This window comes from Populus nigra, chromosome 1 (assembly GCF_951802175.1).
Source record: "Populus nigra chromosome 1, ddPopNigr1.1, whole genome shotgun sequence".
Lineage (NCBI taxonomy): Eukaryota > Viridiplantae > Streptophyta > Magnoliopsida > Malpighiales > Salicaceae > Populus > Populus nigra.
This window is the reverse complement of record NC_084852.1, coordinates 43,687,379-43,707,025: the sequence shown is the minus strand read 5'-3', so window position 1 is coordinate 43,707,025 and position 19,647 is coordinate 43,687,379. Positions and strand designations below refer to the sequence as shown.

Below are 19,647 nucleotides of genomic sequence, written 5' to 3'. Positions count from 1 at the left end.
TTTATAGTTAATTTGCACTTCCTATAATAATAAAGTATTGTACTATTCACGTATTAAATTTAAAAGTTAGTCTGCCTTAATTATTGGATAAGCAGTGATTAGTCAAGCCGGAAATTAACTAATCCACTCGAAAAGTACTAAAAACAGAAGCAGCTGAAATATTTGGAATCTTACCAACATATTCTGTCACCCCGATGCTAATCTCCCAAGTAACATCGCCTGTCAACTGAAAATATTTCGATAGCAATGAAGGGGATTTTTACTGGTAATTTATTTATTCTCTCGGGGTTCAAGGTTTCAAATGGTTACCACTAATTAACTAAAAACTAAGCTCAAAATCTTTTTTCTTTTTTCATGCATATGGCTTCTCAGGATGCATGTTATCTAATTTTGGAGTTTTACCTCAGCGCTAGTAACGACTTTGAGGAGAAGGCACGAGCCGAGGCATTGAGCAATCCACTATAAAAGGCCAGTAAGGAAGGTGATGTTGCCTCCGATGGCCAGTCCGGAGGTGTTTTTTAAAAATCGAACCAAGATAGAATAAGTAATAAAGGATTTAAAAATTACCTGACCCAACAGTTAAACTTTATAATCTTTTTATTTAACTTATTATCTAGCTGAGTTTAAAATTAACTTGTTTAAAAATTATCGAGACATTACCTAATGACATTACTTAGTAGACTGGGTAAATCAAAAAACAACCCAACATAACCGGTAAAAATTACAGTTTAATTAAAAAAATTCAAGATAATTGTTTTTTAATATTGAAATGGTGATATATTGGATTGACCTGGATTTAACGACTTAATCGGTCAAACTCGCTATTGGAATCATAAACTCCATTAAATTTAACAACTTTATTTTTTTTAATTATTTTTTTATTTAATGATATGATAATAAAAATAGACGTTCGCATAATTGAACATTAGTCAAATATCAGGATGTTTATTTGAAATTGTGATAACTTTATATAAAATAAATAAAAAAAATATAAAAATCAATTCAAAATTAGTGTAATATTAAAGAATAAAATTGAATAAAATTTTTTTAAAAAAATTATCAAAAAAAAAAAGAGCAATTCTTCCAACAGTGAATGAGTTGTGGCTTACCCTAATTCTTTATTAGGTAATGTAATTAACAAAAACCAAAAAAAGAAGAAGGTCGGCCATTGTTCATATAAAACATTGAACCTCCTCGCAAGAGTTTCTTTCTTTAATTTTCAATTTTTTTTTAATTATATCATTTTACAGTGTAATTATACAAGATAAAGCTCCAAATTAAAATATAATGGCTAGTCTCAAATTTATGATAATTTGCATTTTAATTCAAAAGTTAATTTTGTTTATTTTCCAGATTCTAAGTTAGAAAGAATAAATAGAAATTTGTTGGAAAATAATAAAAAAAAAATGATTGGTTGTCGTAATATTGATAACAAAAATAGTTAGACTTAGTGTTTGATAATGGTGATTTCTTATTGTAAACAAGTCTTAAAAAAAAGATCGAGTTTCATTTTAATTCTTTACGTTTAATTGATTTTGTTTTTCTTAGATATTTTGAGGTTAGCAGGTGATTTATGAAAATTTATTAGGTGTTTTTTTTTTGTGAAAATGAGTAGAAATATGGATTTTCAACCCAAAATACTCTACCTCAAGATTTCGATCATTACAGTGGTGGCAAGATTCTAAGTTGTGTATAGCAGGCAATGTGTCGTCAACCCTAACATGCTACACACACCTATTTTTATTTTATTTTTTTTATCATATAACGAAAGTAAAACAAATATTATTGAATTTATTGGAGCCCACAACTCAGATTATGAATTTGACAAGTTAACTCGAGTTAACCAGAATTGATCCAATATGTTATCATCTCAGTTTTTAAAAAAAGTGAAACCACTTTTTATTGCTAGTTTAAGTTGCTTGACCCAGGCTCGCGTGCTTGGGTTTTTTTTAAGGCCCTGATATGTTGGGCCACTTAGATGACGTGTCTGACCCGACCTTATTTTTTTTAAAAAAAAACCTGCAACATGTGGTTTTTAATGATTTTTTCCCTTTAGTTCTGTCATTTAATATTAAGTTGATTTTGAATTGGTTGTAATTTTTTTATCATATAATTAAAAATAATTAAAATATTATTAAATTCATTGAAATCCACAACTCAAGTCACAAGTTTGACAAGTTAACTCAGGTTAACCAGAATTGATACAATATGTCATTGTCTCAATGTTAAAAAAAAAAAGATGCTAGCATTGCTTTTAAACTCCCACTTGACCTTTGTTTTTTGTATCATTTTTTTTATATTTGAATACGCCAAGTTGATTAAGATACATTAAGTCAATTCTCAAATAATTTAACTGAAAACCCGGATTTTAAAAGGACTAAAATCTAGAGTTTTCAAGTTTGACTTACTATATTTAGTTTAATAATAATGTCAAAAAACTCTCCGCAATTTAATTTTTGACGAGTTAACCCATGTTGACTAGAATCGATACAATATGTTATTGTTTCAATATTAAAAAAAAATGCTAGCTTTTTTTTTATTTAAAGTCAGATCATTTTTTAAATAATTATCCAGATTGCTTTTAAACTCGTGCCTGATCTTTGTTGTTTATATCATTTTGTTATTAACACAAAGTTGACTAAGATATATTAAATCAACTCTTAAATAATTTAACTAAAAACATGGACTTGAAAAGGACTAAAATCTAGAGTTTTCAAGTTTGACTTACTATATTGAGTTTAATAACAATATCAAAAAACTTTCCGCAATTTAATTTTGTATTTTTAGGTTCAAAATTTTTTTAGTCTAACCTAGAGCACAAGAAGTATCCTAGTAATCTCTACAGTATTTTAATCTAGATACTATCTATTATTTAATCTAAACTAGTAACTTATTATTAAACAGCATAATTTTTGTAATTCATAAATATATTAAAACTTCTCATATTGTAAATTGCATTAAATTATTGCATGGGCCGTAAAATAATTTTGGTAGACCTACATAAATTTTGGCATAAAAGCCCAGAACCATTTGACAGGGGGGAAATAAAAAGAAAAAATAAAAAAGGCACTTTACTTTACTGCAAAATCTGTGCGGGTCTCCAACAGTCAAAACCAAAATGACCTTTAATTTTATACTCCAAAGATCCACACAGATATACTGTAGTTGCATAGCGTTGCTCGATCGCCAACAAAAAAAAAAATGCTAAAAAGTTGACAGATTTCAGAGCTTAGATTGATAGATAGTTAGATAGGTTAAACATACCAAAAGGTAAAAATGGAGTTTACCGAAGCTTATAAGCAGACGGGTCCTTGTTGTTTCTCTCCAAACTCCCGTTACATCGCTGTTGCTGTCGATTACCGTCTCGTGATTCGTGATACGCTCTCTTTTAAGGTATTTTCACTACCCTTTTGATTGTTCTGTTTGTTTTTAAGAAATTCGTGGTGAATTTTCTGTAACGAGCCATGTTTGGATGCTGAGAAAATTGGAAGAATGCAAGGTCTTGTTTGATCTTTTTCTCTTTTTCCTAATTTCAGTGGTGTGTATTGAGCTACCCTTTCGGTTTTTCTTTTTGGTTTCTAGAAATTCGTGGTGAATTTTGTGTTTGGATGCCGAGAAAATTTGAAAAAATGCGAAGAATAGAAAGTTTTGTTTGATCTTTTTTCTTTTCTTGTTAGTGTCAGTGGTGTGTGGTTGAGCTAGAACGGGAATCTGATTTGGTATTACGTGAAGTCTTGGTTGCCTGATATTTCTTTGTCTGGTTACTGAGAAAGTGGAAGTTTGTTTCTTAGTTTCTCGTGAACTTTGTGTAATGCTTGTATTTGGATCCTTGGGAAATGCATGGAAAGTGTAAAAGCTTTGATCCTTTTCTGTTTTCTTGTTAGTGTCATTTGTGAAAATTGAACTGGACTGGTTAAGTAAAAGGGCAGGAGGATATTTGATGGTACAATGCGAGGTTTTGATTAAATTATGCTTATGTCTTGTTTGGTTACTGAGAAAATTTTGTGGGAAAAAAATTTCTTTGTCTGCTCAAGTATTAACCACTGAATTTTATTAATTGAGGCTATTAAATATGGGATTCTTTTGTGAGATCTTGCACTGTGTTTTATGATTTGCAGGTTGTGCAGTTGTTTTCATGCTTGGATAAGATAAGCTATATAGAATGGGCAAATGATTCTGAGTACATCCTTTGCGGTCTGAATAAAAGACCGATGATACAAGCATGGTCATTGACTCAACCTGAGTGGACATGCAAAATAGATGAAGGTCCTGCTGGTATTGCATATTCTAGATGGAGTCCTGACAGCCGGCATATACTTACCACTTCAGATTTTCAGTTGAGATTAACAGTTTGGTCGCTTTTGAACACAGCATGTGTTCATGTCCAGGGGCCAAAGCATTGCTCTAAAGGGGTTTCTTTCACTAAAGATGGGAAATATGCTGCGATTTGTACGAGGCGTGATTGCAAGGATTATGTAAATCTACTGTCATGTCATACATGGGAAATAATGGGTGCGTTTGCTGTTGATACATTGGACTTAGCTGATATAGAGTGGTCGCCGGATGATAGTGCTATAGTAATATGGGATGCACCACTTGAATTCAAGGTAATGGAGTTTGTTTTTTGTTGCATTTACCATTTATCAAGAGCACTTGACTTTATAAGCACGAGGAGAAGCAAATCTGGGGTAGAAGTTAATGCTTATATTGTACCCTTCCAATTTCTTGGTGACGATTAGCATTTTATGATAGTACATTGCCAAGCATTGAAAATGTCCGTTGCCAACAATTTTATGTCTTCTGCATTATGCATATGTGACATTTTATAGGAGCTCCACTTTGTATTATATCTAATGGTTTATCAATGCCCAAGATTGCATGTTAACTTTTGATGGTTTCTATCTTTGTATCCCTGTCTATAAGACTGAGAGCTTATGGTTGTTGCAATTTGATACAGGTTCTAATTTACTCCCCAGATGGGAGATGCCTGTCCAAGTATCAAGCATATGAAAGTGGACTGGGTGTAAAAAGTGTTTCGTGGTCGCCTTGTGGCCAATATCTAGCTGTGGGTAGTTATGATCAGATGTTGCGAGTTTTGAATCACTTAACTTGGAAAACATTTGCTGAATTCATGCACCTATCCACTGTTCGTGGTCCTTGTTGTGCTGCTGTTTTCAAGGTGACCGGATTTCTTTGTTTTTTTATATATATATCATTGGGTGCACTGATGATTTAAGTGGTTACTACTTTCAAGTCTTTTCTTAATTTTGCAGGAGGTAGACGAGCCATTGCACATTAATATGTCTGAGTTATGCTTGAATGATGAGTTTCTTCAAGGAAATTCTGGTAAAGCATGACTGCATTAGTATGGAGTATCTTACATTGACATGGATATTGTTTGACACAGAATGTTTGATCTGTAAAATGAATTTGAAACTGTCTTCATGCAACTATATCACTTCTTTTGAATTACTTTTCTAGTCGAATTAATACCTTTTCCTTTCCTAAAAGATGTCTCAGAAGGACACTTCAGAGTCATGTACGATGTTACTGAAGTACCTATCAGTTTGCCTTTCCAGAAGCCTCCTGCAGACAAACCGAATCCTAAACAAGGCATCGGTAAAGCTCATCTTTCTCGTATAGCATATTGATGCAATTAACAATTCATGTTTTAAGAGTTCCTTGCAGTGCATTGATGTTTGTTTTCCTCTTTGTTAGTATCAAACCAAAATGCACTAAAAATGCATGACCTTAATTGCAGGTCTTATGTCATGGAGTAAAGACAGCCGATATATTTATACACGTAATGATAGCATGCCAACTGCTCTGTGGATATGGGATATACGCCATCTAGAGCTTGCTGCCATCTTGGTGCAGAAGGATACCATACGAGCAGCAGCATGGGACCCAACATGCACACGTCTTGTTCTCTGTACTGGCAGCTCTCACTTGTATATGTGGACCCCATCAGGTGCTTACTGCGTGAGTAATCCTCTACCACAGTTTAACATAACTGATTTGAAATGGAATTCAGATGGAAGTTGCCTCCTCCTCAAAGACAAGGAGTCGTTCTGCTGTGCGTCTGTGCCCTTATTTCCAGAATCTAGTGAATATAGTTCAGATGATTGAGGCATGTCTCCATTTTTTAATCCAGGTTGGCTTGCAAATTTAACAAAAAAAGTATACTACAAAAACAGGGCATCTGTGTTTAACCAAATATTCCGATTCGCCCCATCTCTGTAACAAGTTATGTTTGTAGGGTTCCCAATTGTAGTTGAGAAATTAGCTGACAAGTTTTTAGTTGGAAATGAGCTATACTGTTAAAGAAGGAAAGTTTTTAATTCGTCAGAAGTGAAAAACTTGAAGAACCATAACTCGATTTCCTAAAGAGGATACTCGTGACACAGGTTTGGCCAGTCTCGGGGTGTATGTGTGTCAAGACAATGGCAAAACGAATGAAACTATGGCAAACGACATTTATACCGTGTCAAGACAAATCAATAACGGAAGTCAAATAAATACTAACATTTGTTGAGTTTCTTGGAATCAGCTATCCCTTGGCGAAGCTGCAAGTAAACTGTGATAGAAACAAAGCAAGCATATACCGTAAGTATGCTTTTTTCGTGTGATAGTACTATATTTCTTAATTCTGCTTCTTTCATTGAACTATGTCAAATGTTTGTATTTTGTGAGCAGGACTGCATGCAATAAACCCTACCATACACGGCATTTTTTTATGATATATCACAGCTTTGTAATTAGGTAACATTTCAAACACCAGTTTAATGAATTCCATGCCATGTCATTAAGTTTCGGCTAACCTTGTACAGGACAAATCAAGGATCAAAAGTCAAAACTGTAATAATTAACTTTGTGTAGTTACATGGAAACAATCTATTTTACGGTCGCTTCCCTTCTTGTTTATAACGAATTGGTTTTGCGTATGCAGAAAGTTCTCGTCAAGTTTTGATACCACCAAACATTACAAGCTGACTAAAACTTCCCAGAGGTTTTTTTTTTTGCTCTCTGTGTCACTATCTTCGTTTCAAGTTCAATGAGAGACGTCAAGAAATGGATTCTCTCGTAAATGCCCTGTCTGCAAACGGCAAGCTGGCTTACGAATTGTAAATGCAGGATGCAAAGAGTTTAGCCATATCTTAGACGATACTTAACTGCATGTGACAAAAGTAATCTGCTACTGAACCGATGCTTTCGGCTTCTTGACCTGAAGTGTTTTTATCAGTAATAGAAATTAAAAGAATCCACTGGCTGCATGCATCAATGCTCCTCATTTTCAAGAATACTCCATTGCCGCTATCGCACCAAAATAATTGGAATTACCACTTAGAAACACCTATCCATTGCACCAGCAGTAATTCGCCTTATCTTTCCTTTTTATCCATTGAATACATAAATTCTATCGTGTTTTGTTTGTGTTTTTGGATTAAAAAATAAATATAAAAGAATAAAAATGCTTTTGGTTCGAGAAATAAAACAAAGATTTAAAATATTTGATTTTTAGAATAACTTTAAAATGAATTTATGTGTTCTTGAAGACGATAAAAAAAATAAAGGAAAAAAAACCATTGACCTCAAGAAAAAAATCAATAATCACATGGTACTTCCTATAAAACAGGCGGTGAATGACAGAGAGGTATTTATATGGCAACGAGAAGCAAGAAAGCCCACCAACACCGTCCTCCACTCAACTAAACCTTTCTTTTTTCTCCCCTCTCTTTCTCGCATCAAACACCATTGCTTTGCACCCACAAAGAGAGAGGGAGGTATCTTTTAATTCGAAGCTAAAAAAACCGGCTTCAACTTCACAATTTCCTTTCTTTCCTTTTCCTTTGTTTTTGTTTTTTACACTCTTTAACCGCCATTACCTTCTAAAACGCCTTTTTTTTCAGTTTCCTATTCACATTCACAGTTTGAAAGTTTCCTTTTTCAGGCTCTTTAACGATAGCCCAATTGAGTTTTAACTTGTTTGACGCTATTTAGGTATGCCCATTACTTGCTTTTGGTTGAATTCCTCGCCTGTCTTGTGATGTTTGGCTTTGTTCAGTAGCTGTTTTTTCATGTTTTTGTGATTAAGTATTGGTTCTTGATTGCAAAAATGGACTTCTTATATCTGGGGTTGCGATTATTGAATTAGAGCTTGTTTCATTGGATGTTTGTTTTTCTATGATAGTAGAATTGGTTAATGTTAGGTCTTTAGCATGTGAAACATTGGAGCTTTTTTTATTGAATGTTAGAAGGTTCTTTTATGAATTTAAAGATTGTTTGTTATGCGGTCCCAAAGAATGGTGTATTCTGTTTGTTGCTTGCTTTCTTAATGAATTTGGAGGTTGTTTGGCATTGGTGTATGTGTATAATAGAACTGTAGCTTGTTTGATTAATGAGTTGCTTATATTGTTTCAATGGAAAGATTGTTGACAGAAGGGTTCCTAGTGTGCACGATATTGGAGCTTTTTGATTGAGATATGACTCGAAGGGTGAGGAGAAAGTTGGCACACTCCAAGGAAAAAAATAAGGAGATTGTAGGCAGTAATTCAGAGAATCCAGATGATGGATGTTTGCGCTCCAGTACCATTTGTGACTTTGATTGGATGGCATTGCCTGATGACACAGCTATTCAGCTATTTTCTTATTTAAATTATCGAGACCGGGCCAGTTTGTCGGCAACATGTCGAACATTTAGACTGTTAGGTTCCTCTCCTTGTTTATGGGATTCTCTAGACCTTCGGTACCACAAGTTTGATATTGCAGCAGCACAGTCGCTGTCTTCTCGATCCAAAAATCTTCGGAAGCTTCGGTTTCTAGGGGCAGAGTCAGCAGATGCTATTATTAGTCTTGAAGCGAGGGACCTTCGTGAAATTAGTGGTGATTTCTGTCGGGATATCACAGATGCTACACTTTCAATGATAGCAGCTCGACATGAGATGCTTGAGTGTCTCCAACTTGGGCCAGATGTGTGTGAAAGAATCACCAGCTTTGCAATCAGAGTAATAGCACTTTGCTGCCCCAAGTTAAAGAGACTTCAGATTTCAGGTGTTAAGGAAGTTACTGGGGAAGCCATAAATGCTTTAGCTAAGCATTGTAGGCAATTGGTGGAGGTTGCATTCATGGAATCCAATTCTGTTGATGAACTTGCATTAGGAAACCTGACTTCTGTCCAATTTTTGTCACTGGCTGGAACAAAAAACCTGAAATGGAATTCAGCTTCATGTGTTTGGAGTAAATTGCCCAAGTTGGTGGGGTTAGATGTGTCAAGGACAGATATAACTTTCAGCTCTGTCATGAGATTATTTTTGTCATCCCAATACTTGAAAGTGTTGGTTGCCTTGAACTGTCCAGTTTTTGAAGCTGAAGTTGATAATCACATGACATATAATCATAAGGGAAAAATATTACTCACAGTTTTCAATGACATTTTCAAGGCAGTAGGCTCGTTATTTGTCGATATTACTGAAAATGAGAGCAACAACTTATCTTATTGGAGGAAAGTAAGTAGCATCGACAGAAGCATGGATGTCATTGCTACTTGGATTGAATGGATTTTCTCACATTTTCTTTTACGTATTGCGGAGAACAACCCCAAGGAGCTCGATGCTTTCTGGATCAAGCAAGGAGCAGCTCTGTTGCTTGATTTATTGCAAAGCTCACAAGAAGATGTTCAAGAAAGAGCAGCCAATTCAATTGCTACTTTTGTTGTGATTGACGATGAAAATGCCACTGTTGATTCTCGAAGAGCTGAGGTAGTTATGCAGAATGGTGGAATACAGCTGCTTTTGGACCTTGCTAGATCTTGCCAAGAAGGACTTCAGTCTGAAGCAGCAAAGGTAAGGGTGATTTCTTTTAGGTGCCATTCCTCATCCTTCTTGCAATTTGAAAGACATTTGGACAGTCATTGAAAATTATTGAATAAGAGTTGGAAAAGGCTAGGTTTAGATATGACTCGAAACAAAAGTTAGATGCTTAAGCTACTAAATTTTCTTACTCCTTGAATTCTTACTTCTCACATTTTGTTCATAGAATTTGATTTCCTGAGAAATTAGTTATTAGGCATAATCCTGTAACGCTGTTGACCTGTGCAGGCTATAGCAAATTTGTCTGTAGATTCAAATGTTGCAAAAGCTGTTGCTGACATTGGAGGAATTAATATCCTTGTCGGTTTGGCTAGGTCAGTAAACAGATTGGTTGCTGAAGAGGCTGCTGGAGGCTTATGGAATCTTTCCGTTGGAGAAGAGCATAAGGTTGTGGAAATTGAAGCAAGTTTATGATGCTGTAACCTAAAAATTATGCGACTTACTCTAATCAATGCTGTTTGGAAATTGAAGCAAGTTTATGATACCATAACCTAAAATTATGTGACTTACTCTAATCAATGCTGTTTACAGGGTGCCATTGCTGAGGCTGGCGGTATAAAAGTTTTGATTGACCTTATTTATAAATGGCACGCTGGCAATGATGGGGTACTTGTATGTATCCTGCATACATATAATATAAGCATCACTTGCTACATGATTCTGCAACTTATGTAGCATTTCAATTAAGAATTATGGGCTGGTGTTTGCACCCTTGTTTTTCAGGAACGAGCAGCTGGAGCACTGGCAAATTTGGCAGCTGATGACAGCTGTAGCATGGAAGTGGCAGTGGCAGGCGGTGTCCATGCTCTTGTAATGCTTGCTAGATCCTGCAAGTTTGAAGGAGTGCAAGAGCAGGTGATCCTGGTTATAGCTTTTAATCTGTGCATATGTTCCCAAGCAAATGGGTCATTTTCTGAATATGATATGCGAGCATCATGTTTATGGCATGTGATTCATTTACTAGATTAAAAGTGGGTTCTAAAATGCTGCATTCTCTGTTGCTTCTCTTCTTGACCAGGCTGCTCGTGCATTGGCCAATCTAGCTGCTCATGGAGATAACAATAATGACAATGCTGCTGTTAGGCGAGAGGCAGGAGCACTTGAAGCATTGGTCCAACTCACTTCTTCCCAGCATGAAGGTGTAAGGTAATCTATTTTTCTTTCAGCTACCTATGGTATTAATATAATAGTTAATAACGATCTTACTCAAGCAAATAACAAGATAATCTTATGTATTTTGGATAATTCTAATAAAAAAGTAATTTCACTCTCCTTTTGAAAAACTTGCCATTCATTTTCATTGTTGTTATTTGAAGAGCACTATCATTCTAAATTTTTAACTATTTTGTTTGGCTTGAATTTACTATTACAATTACAAAATAAACTAAATGAGAAAGAAAAAACATTATTTCTTTCACTTCAGTGCTAGACACGGGCGCATTGTGGACTGTTATAGTATGGTTGAGTATGACCCTTTTTTTGTCCTTGAACAATTACTTAGTTTTGTCCCTGATTTTTTTTTTCAATTCCATCCTCCCATGTCATCTCCCATGACATGTTCGCATGGTTTTAAATCAAAAAATTTGTTTCGGTTTACTTGCTACATTGCATTCATGATGTCAAAAAATGTCCCGGCATTAAATTGATGGTTGCTTTTGCAAAATAGGATTTAATTTTATCAATTAAAAAAATTGAAACAACAGGGACCAAGTTTAACTTAGACACAAATGAACTTTTTTTACTGTTCATGGTTGCAGAAAACTACATTTTGATCCTTGAAGTTTTGGCCTTTTCATTTCTCGTCTCTTTTTTTCATAGGGTTTTACATTTCAGTCCTAAAACTCATTTATTTTATGTCCCAGTTCTCGAAATTTGAGAGGAGAGAGAGCATCATCGAAAAATGAGAAATGAGAGAGAAAGTTGTCAGAAAAAAACATCTTGCCATTAGTTAAATGCTCGATTTTGCCGGAAAAAAAATTGTTTTATTGTTTGCAAAAAATTGAAAATAAGGGGACCAAAATCGAAAGTGGATGAAAAATGAAGGTTTTTTTTCCTAGCATTGTTCAATCAACGATTTTTGAAAAGAAAAGCCTTGGGAGTTTTCTTAATTTCTATTTTGGTCCTCTTAGTTTCTCAATTATACGTTTTAGTTTAAAAGTTTATTTTATTCACTTTTAGGTTCTTGAATTAAAGGGAGGAGAGAGAGTTGCTAGAAAACGGTAGAGAACAAAGAAAGTTGTTGGGTGTCCATATTTTGGCGACAAAAACACGCGTTAATAAGTTCAATTCAACGACAGAAGTTCCATTTAGGTTATTTTTATAGATAAAGTAGATCACAATTGAGAAAGGAAAAAAGTTTTTGGCTTAATTTTCTGTTTTTTGACCAATTTAGAAGCGTTTTGGGTTAAAAGATTGGTTTATTAAGATTCTAATGGTGTTTTTAGAAGAAACAAAAGTTAAAAATAATTTTTTGTGTATAAAATACTCCTGCCATGACTTTCTAGTGACTCTCCAATCGTTAGATTCTAGGCCACCAGATGACACATTATTTTTTTGAAATAAAATTAAAAAATGGATGATGTGTTGTCCATCCTGTAACATTAAAAAAGACTAGGCATGCAAGTCCACACACTAGGCTTGCTTTATTCTCTCTCTTTTTTTTTAAGAAAAAATTATCCTAGATTTTAAAGTTCAATCCATTCAATTAGATGATATTTTATTTGCAACCCTTCAGGGTGGTTTTCTTTTCATAAATTTTATAGGTAGTTTTTTAGTGTATATCAATTTTTTTTATTGTCATATAGTTAAATTCCAAAAAATAAGTTACTAAAACTACTATGGCTCATAACCTGGGTTAAGAGTTTGATGAGTTAACTCGAGTCGATTCAAAACATCATCATCTTAGTATATAAAAAGAAAATATTAAAACAACATTGTCTTGTTTTTTTTAAATCGAATTAGGTTTTAATTAGATCATATTGGGTTAACTCTTACCTCATTCAATTTTAAACTCGATCAAGCTAGGAAAAAACCAGAATGGGAGGGTCTCTAGGTTAGCCTGCCAGGGTTTGCTGACATTGCCAAAAAGTTTCCCACAACAATGCCTTGCCCTTATATTTCTTAATGATTTTGTGTCAAAATTAACATATTTTCTATAAGAAACAAAATTTATTGAAAAAAAAAAAAGTGAAAAATGGACCAAGTTGATGAGATAAAAGAGTTGAGAGATGACATTCTTACTCTTATTTCAAACCATCCAATTTTGTTTTTTTTTGTATTTCTTATGGCTTTTTGATTTTTATTAAATGAAGGACATAGAAAAAAAAAGTCATGTTACTTTGAAGAAAACAATAAAAAAGAAAGAAGGAATTGTATTATAAAATCATTTCAATGGAATTTTAATTATTGCTCTTAAAAAATAATTACCTTATAATTAAATAAAAAAATTAAAAGGCTTCTCACAATATAAAATTAAATATTTTAATCTGCATCTCTCTCTTAACTACTTAATTTGATCTTTAGTTATTGTTAATATTTTTTTTAATATTTATTAGCGCATTTAATTCTCTATTTGTTTTATTAAACAGACCCATAAAATTTTTAACTCACAATAAAAACTCTTCTTCCAGCTACAAAACATATTGACAATAGCTATACTTTTTTTTACTTTTAAGTTGTTTTTTGATCTTACCCACTGTGGAATGTGTGCTAATGGACTTGTCAGTCAGTAAAAATAATCAATTCATGATTTTTTAATTTAAACTTGCTTTCAAGATCAAAATAATTTTTTTGCATAAAAACAATGATTCTCATAAAAATAGCATGTTTTAAGTCAAAATAAAAATGAAATGCATGGATAATGAAATTAGGTTTTTATTTAAAAATATGTTTTTTTTAGTTCAAATTATTATGGTTTTTGCAATTTGTTTGTGTTACATTTTATTTAATGAACTATGTTGTTAATGAGAAAATTTTGTTGTCAAAATAAAAAAAAAATACATGAATTAAGAAAGATAATTTTGACAAAAAACTTTTTCTCCATAATTTTATCTATAATTTTTCCTTTGAATGTCTATTTTTATTATCCTATAATTAAATAAAAAATTCATTCCAGGCAACCATGCTAGTTTCATACTAGGAGACCGTTTGACATGCCAACTTCTGTTTTTTGCTCAACTACATAAAATTTTTTTTTGTTAAGTCAAATAGTTTCTGCCTTTTGCACTAAGACCTACACATAATTGCGTTACAAACCTTGTTTTATAGAAGGTAAAATGCTTTACATTCATTGAGACTTGTTTTTTTTAATTTATTTTGCATACAAAAATTCATCTCACAATAGTTTAATCAAACATATTTTTTTTAAATCTATTTTTTTAAAACCTGTAACTAAAAGTGTTTTTCTTGAACCTATTTTTTTAGAGCATGTTTGGTATTATGGTACAAAATGTTTTTCAAAAGTGTTTTTCGCTTGAAAAGCTTTATAATGATTTTTATAAATTTTTCTTTTATTTTTTACAACAACACATAAAAATCATTTGAAAACACTAAAAAAATCAATTTAATGCCTTTTCAAGCCAAACAGTTTTTTAAAACACACTCAACTATAGCTTGAAACGCAAAAATAAACAGTGTTTAAACTCCAACAAAAAAAAGTTACCATAATACCAAATACACACTAAATAGCATAGAACTATACATGACTAGCGTTATGTTGGGGGTTGGATCAATTTTTTTCTAAATAAAAAATAAATAAATAAATCAATGTGTTGCTAACTTTTTTTCAGAAAAAAAAACAATTATGAATTCAAAATCTAATGCATGTTGGACAACATCTTTTTAAAATATTGAGACAACAATATATTGGACGACATCCTTTCATTTTAAATATTGAGATGATGACAAATCAATTTTACTTGGGTTAACCCTAGTTAGCATGCAAAATCAATGACTCAGGTCATTAGACTTCGATAACTCTATAAAGAGCAAATAAAAACATACAAAGCTCAATTCTCAAATAATTAAATGTTGTTGATGAAATTGAAAAAAAAAATCTAAAAAAAGTAAAAATAAAAAACAGCTCTGGTCAACCTTGACAAATCTTCTAAACCCTTAACATGGATCATTAGAACCGGATAACCTTATAAAAATATATTGAAATAAATTATGAAGCATAATTACTAACCAACCCAATATTTGAAGACTAAACTGCAAAAAAAAGAAAATGTATTTAAAAAAAACTAAGACAACCCACGGTATGAGTTTGTGATAACTCCATAGAAAGGAAATTGAAAAAAATAATGAACTTTATCTGAAATTAATTTAATATTGAAGGATAAAATTATATATATAAAAAATAAATTTTAAAAAAGGGCCCAAAAATATCCCAAGTCAATCGGGGTGAATTTTCCAAACCCATTACCCAGGTCATAAAATTAGGATTATTTCATAGAAAGAAAATAAAAAAATAAATAAATACAAAACTCAATTCTTAACTAACCAAATGTTGGAGGACGAAATCAAAAAATAAAATTTATTAAAAGAAAACAATAAAAAAAGACCTGAGTAAAACTAGGTCACCCTGCGATCTGTTTTATGAGACCAAGATTATCCCGTAAAAGGCAAATAAAAAAAATAACAAAGCTTAATTTCCAACAAATCAAATACTAAAGAATGAAATTAAAAAGAAAAAAAAACAGGTGGTAAAAACAACAATAAAAAGAATAAGAATCAAATTTGATAAACAACGTTTGACAACCCACTTTGGTCTTTTGAGAGTGCTAGGCATGGAAATCGAGGTGAGGAGAGAGAAAAGAAAGGAAAATAAAGAAAAGAAAAATGGTCTGCCGGAGTCAAACCAGACGTCCGTCGTTGACACACGCCGCACATGGCAGTAGACCACGACAGGTCTTTTTGGATAACACCAAGGAAGGGCGTATGTATTTGGAGATTGTCGCACGTGCCATCCAAGCTCAGTGGCCTCTCTTATGCGCTAACAATTCTCGCCAATTCTTCCCTTTTTTGTTCAAATTGGTCATTCTCACCAATTCTTCTCTTTTTTGTTCAAATTGGTCCTTGGATTGTCAATTTTCAAATTCATCCTTTAAATTTTAATTGTTTAAAATCAATGAAATTGATCTTGTTTTTACCCAAACCGAGAATTAATCAAATGTTTTTTTTTCTTGACACTTGAGAATCCCATACGAACCGAATCAAAGCAAACCATGATTTCCAATCTAAAATCAACCAAAAACAAAAAAGATAAAAAAAAAACTGAGTAACCTAAAAAAAAGAAAAAAAATGGGGATTCATTATTGTAATCCACCGTGTTTATGTGTCCTGTGCAGCAATTTCACCACCCTTCTTAGTTTCTTTTGTAATTGTAATTGTAATGTAATATTTATGTACTTAGCTTCACAAGCTTCTACTCTTTTAAATACCACGTGGAATTTCATGTTCTTACTTACAAACAGGCAAGAAGCTGCTGGTGCTCTGTGGAATTTATCATTTGATGACAAAAATAGAGAAGCAATAGCGGCAGCTGGTGGCATCACAGCCTTGGTACGGCATTGCAATTGCACAGCAAACCTTTGTTAAAAAGACTTGTTTTCTTCTTGCATTCCAGCTGATGCATAAAAAGCAAAAAAATCCAAAACTTTTGCTGTTTTTTATATATATCATCGTCACTGCAATCATTATTATTATGATCTATTTGTAATCAGCTTCAAATGTTCTAATTTGTCCAGGTAGTTTGAGACGTTTATGACAGGATAGGATAGGATTTAAAAAATACGCAAGTAGTTAGAGAAATAAATAACTACTAAAACCTCTTAAGCATTAATATTGAGATGTCCTTGATGTAGAATTTTGTTATCATGAAATTCCAATGGTATTGCATGCTTTTTTCTTGTAAAGAAATAAATATAACAATGCCAGTTTGATTATTATTTGAATTAATGCAGTTGCATGCATTTGCAAGTAATTGATGTTTGACTTGATTATGGTGTTTTAGGTTTCTCTAGCACAATCATGTTCAAATTCCTCCCAAAGTCTTCAAGAAAGGGCTGCGGGTGCTCTTTGGGGATTGTCAGTATCAGAAGCCAATAGGTAGTGGAAGTTTGAATCGATGTTGCCCTGGATTCCTCCTAATGTATTGATATTATTAGAGTTGACAATTGCTGCTTTGCGTTGGTTGCTTGGCATATGGAGATCCTCCGTTGTGATCCTTTATTGCTATGCACGGACCCTGTTATTTTCTCTGTGCTGTTAACTATCATAACTCTGCCTCTTAAGATGCGATTTCAAGACATCAAAAAGAAATGTTTAAACTCCATTAATGAAAAGACTGTCTTTTTACTCTTTGATATGAAATTATTCAGTTGATGGTGCCTCGGTTGCAGTCTCTACTAATGAACTTGGTAAGCGAAATTGCATCTCTACAATCTGTTTTACTTTTACTAATATGTTACCTCGGTTTCCTGTCAATCCAGTATTGCTATTGGGCAAGAAGGCGGTGTAGCTCCACTAATTGTACTGGCTTGCTCAGATATTGCAGTAAGTTTTGCTCTTTGGCAAACTCGGATGAACTGAAACCATCACCATCCAAGACCAATCAATCTTTCTTTAACTGAAATGGTTTGGTATAGCATTCATGGTAAAATTTGAACATGACTTGAATGACCTATATTTATTGGATTTTCAGGATGTCCATGAGACTGCTGCAGGTGCTCTTTGGAATCTGGCTTTTTATCCCACCAATGCTCTTCGCATAGTAGAGGGTGGAGGAGTCCCAGCCCTCATTCATCTGTGTTCTTCATCGGTATCAAAAATGGCACGTCTAATGGCTGCATTGGCTCTGGCATACGTGTTTGATCAGAGGTAGAGATTCAAAATACTTGTTAATCTATCATGACCACACACTAACCAAAACACATGTATCTATTTGTGAGTTAACCCTTACACATCATGGATATACTGGGATAGCTGCCATGTGGCATGTGCATGTTAGATATTCCTATAACATGTCTAGGATTGCAGTGGCTTCAGGTCTCAATTTGCAAGAGTTTTTGAGTTTACTGTGTTGCATACAGAACGGAAGAATTTGCACCAGGGGGGCCTTTATCAGTGGGAACCTCAAAGACCATGAACTTTGACGAGATTAAAAGGGTGGCCCTGAAGAAAATTGAAGCATTTGTGCTTTCTTTCTCTGTTCCACGAAATTTTGCTGCTGCAATGGTGTCATCCGCCCCCAAAGCCCTTGGACAAGTAGCAGAAGCAGTACGTATACCAGAAGCAGGGCATCTGAGATGCAGGTTTTTTTCTTTTTTATTCCATTTTCCAATACCACTCTTGAAGATTCACATTTAAAAAACTAATATGAAATAGTTTAATTTAATAGAAACAATAAGCACAATTCTGTTGTTGCTTTTGATTGTCTGTGGGTGAAAAATGTCTTCATGAAGACTTGGTATACCTAGGATTTAGTAATTGTAATAATCATCTGCAAACAACCTTATGAATTGGGAGTGCGGAAGTCCAATTTTTCCTCGTGCTTGTTCTTGGATGCTTTAGTTGAATCCAATACATTTTACACTTTATATGAAATACATTTGTTACATTGCCGTGCCTTTGTGGCTGTATTTGTTACTATTTTGAGGAGCTTAGGTTGTTTGGCCTTGGGTGAAAAGTGTGTGAATTTTTCCGATTGCGGAACATTGAGCATCATCAATAGGTTGCATAATAAGGCATGCCAGTAAGTTTATAATATATACATAAATTAGACTCCTCACTGCTGATCTTGTTCTGAATTTAGACTCCTCACTGCTGATCGTGTTCTGAATTCCGTGTTTCTATTTTTCAGTGCAGCTGAGATTGGAAGATTTGTTGCAATGTTGCGGAATCCTTCTTCTATACTCAAGGCTTGTTCTGCCTTTGCTCTTCTCCAGGTGAACCTCTTTTCCTCTCCACTGTGCCTGCATGTGGAAGTTGAATTTGAAATTTGAAATGTTTCTGCAATTAAATGTGAATGGCAGACACTATCCGAATAACACTTTTGTTACTGCATTTCAGTTTACAATCCCAGGAGGACGACATGCATTGCATCACGCAAGCCTGTTGCAAAATGCAGGAGCACCACGAGTCTTACGTGCTGCTGCAGCAGCAACTACGGCCCCAATTGAAGCCAAAGTTTTTGCAAAAATCATACTTCGCAATCTTGAACACCACCATTTGGAAGCTTTAAATTAGATCTTGGAAATGGTTTCTTTCTGAATCTCTGCTACTCAATCGATCAACTTCCAAATTCCTGCATATGTTTTGTAAAGCATCATGGTGGTAATTTCCAATGCAGCCATAGATTCTCATGAGTTGTGGCATGGCCAATGCAAAAGCACATTGGTTGAATGTGAGATGCTCTTGGATGCTTCCGGGGATGCAGGAGCAAAGGATGACTTGGTCACGTTTGCTTGACATAACTGGTTGGTAGCAACCATGCATGCAGGGGAAGCGTTGAGCATACGTTCGTTATTGCAGTTATGAATTTGACCATGCAGAGCCTGATTTTACATAAATCAAGTGACGAAAACTAGATGTAAACATTCTCGATTTGAAACTCGTTGTGTCAGGGTTTTAGGAATCAATGGAACTCATAAGTGATCGCCAATGGGTTCTTGTTGAGTGACAAGACCAAAAGTTGCCGAATATTAGTAGTCTTTGCTCTTGTCAGTTCTGTGTCTTTGCCGCATGCAACCTAATCATACACCACCTTGACTTGCTCGAA

At 33.8% G+C, this 19,647-nt stretch overlaps 2 protein-coding genes across 8 annotated transcripts; both read left to right on the top strand.

Annotated features, from left to right (window-relative positions):
- Window positions 1–3,076: 3,076 nt before the first annotated feature.
- Window positions 3,077–7,301, top strand: LOC133679801 (uncharacterized). Of its 5 annotated transcripts, none has more exons than XR_009836210.1 (9): window positions 3,077–3,393; window positions 4,119–4,607; window positions 4,958–5,179; window positions 5,274–5,346; window positions 5,512–5,619; window positions 5,762–5,982; window positions 6,408–6,606; window positions 6,697–6,762; window positions 6,950–7,301. XR_009836210.1 is itself a non-coding variant. In XM_062102502.1 (6 exons), the coding sequence occupies exons 1-6, from the start codon at window positions 3,277–3,279 to the stop codon at window positions 6,127–6,129; spliced, it is 1,377 nt and encodes a 458-aa protein (XP_061958486.1). In that variant the 5' UTR covers window positions 3,079–3,276; the 3' UTR covers window positions 6,130–6,374. The 5 variants fall into 5 exon arrangements, 2 of the variants coding, with proteins under 2 accessions (XP_061958486.1, XP_061958505.1); XR_009836209.1 differs by having other exon boundaries at window positions 3,078–3,393; window positions 5,762–6,180; XR_009836211.1 differs by lacking the exon at window positions 6,697–6,762.
- A 252-nt stretch (window positions 7,302–7,553) lies between these two features.
- LOC133679779 (protein ARABIDILLO 1-like) lies at window positions 7,554–19,647 on the top strand. Of its 3 annotated transcripts, XM_062102484.1 has the most exons (14): window positions 7,556–8,001; window positions 8,429–9,842; window positions 10,098–10,256; window positions 10,401–10,481; window positions 10,593–10,724; window positions 10,888–11,015; window positions 16,343–16,430; window positions 16,882–16,976; window positions 17,360–17,423; window positions 17,572–17,747; window positions 17,960–18,181; window positions 18,730–18,814; window positions 18,939–19,127; window positions 19,219–19,647. In XM_062102484.1, exons 2-13 carry the CDS (start codon window positions 8,484–8,486, stop codon window positions 19,113–19,115), a joined length of 2,766 nt encoding a protein of 921 aa, XP_061958468.1. In that variant the 5' UTR covers window positions 7,556–8,001; window positions 8,429–8,483; the 3' UTR covers window positions 19,116–19,127; window positions 19,219–19,647. The 3 variants fall into 3 exon arrangements, with proteins under 3 accessions (XP_061958476.1, XP_061958468.1, XP_061958460.1); XM_062102476.1 differs by having other exon boundaries at window positions 7,557–8,001; window positions 18,939–19,647; XM_062102492.1 differs by lacking the exon at window positions 10,401–10,481 and having other exon boundaries at window positions 7,554–8,001; window positions 18,939–19,647.

Bases quoted from the DNA above. Each gene is read 5' to 3' on its own strand.
- LOC133679801 (XM_062102502.1), top strand. From the start codon at position 3,277: ATGGAGTTTACCGAAGCTTATAAGCAGACGGGTCCTTGTTGTTTCTCT. The intron at 5,180-5,273 runs GTGACCGGATTT...TTAATTTTGCAG, and splicing joins GTTGTGCTGCTGTTTTCAAG to GAGGTAGACGAGCCATTGCA. The intron at 5,620-5,761 runs GTAAAGCTCATC...CCTTAATTGCAG, and splicing joins GAATCCTAAACAAGGCATCG to GTCTTATGTCATGGAGTAAA.
- LOC133679779 (XM_062102484.1), top strand. From the start codon at position 8,484: ATGACTCGAAGGGTGAGGAGAAAGTTGGCACACTCCAAGGAAAAAAAT. The intron at 9,843-10,097 runs GTAAGGGTGATT...TGACCTGTGCAG, and splicing joins TTCAGTCTGAAGCAGCAAAG to GCTATAGCAAATTTGTCTGT. The intron at 10,257-10,400 runs GTTGTGGAAATT...TGCTGTTTACAG, and splicing joins CCGTTGGAGAAGAGCATAAG to GGTGCCATTGCTGAGGCTGG.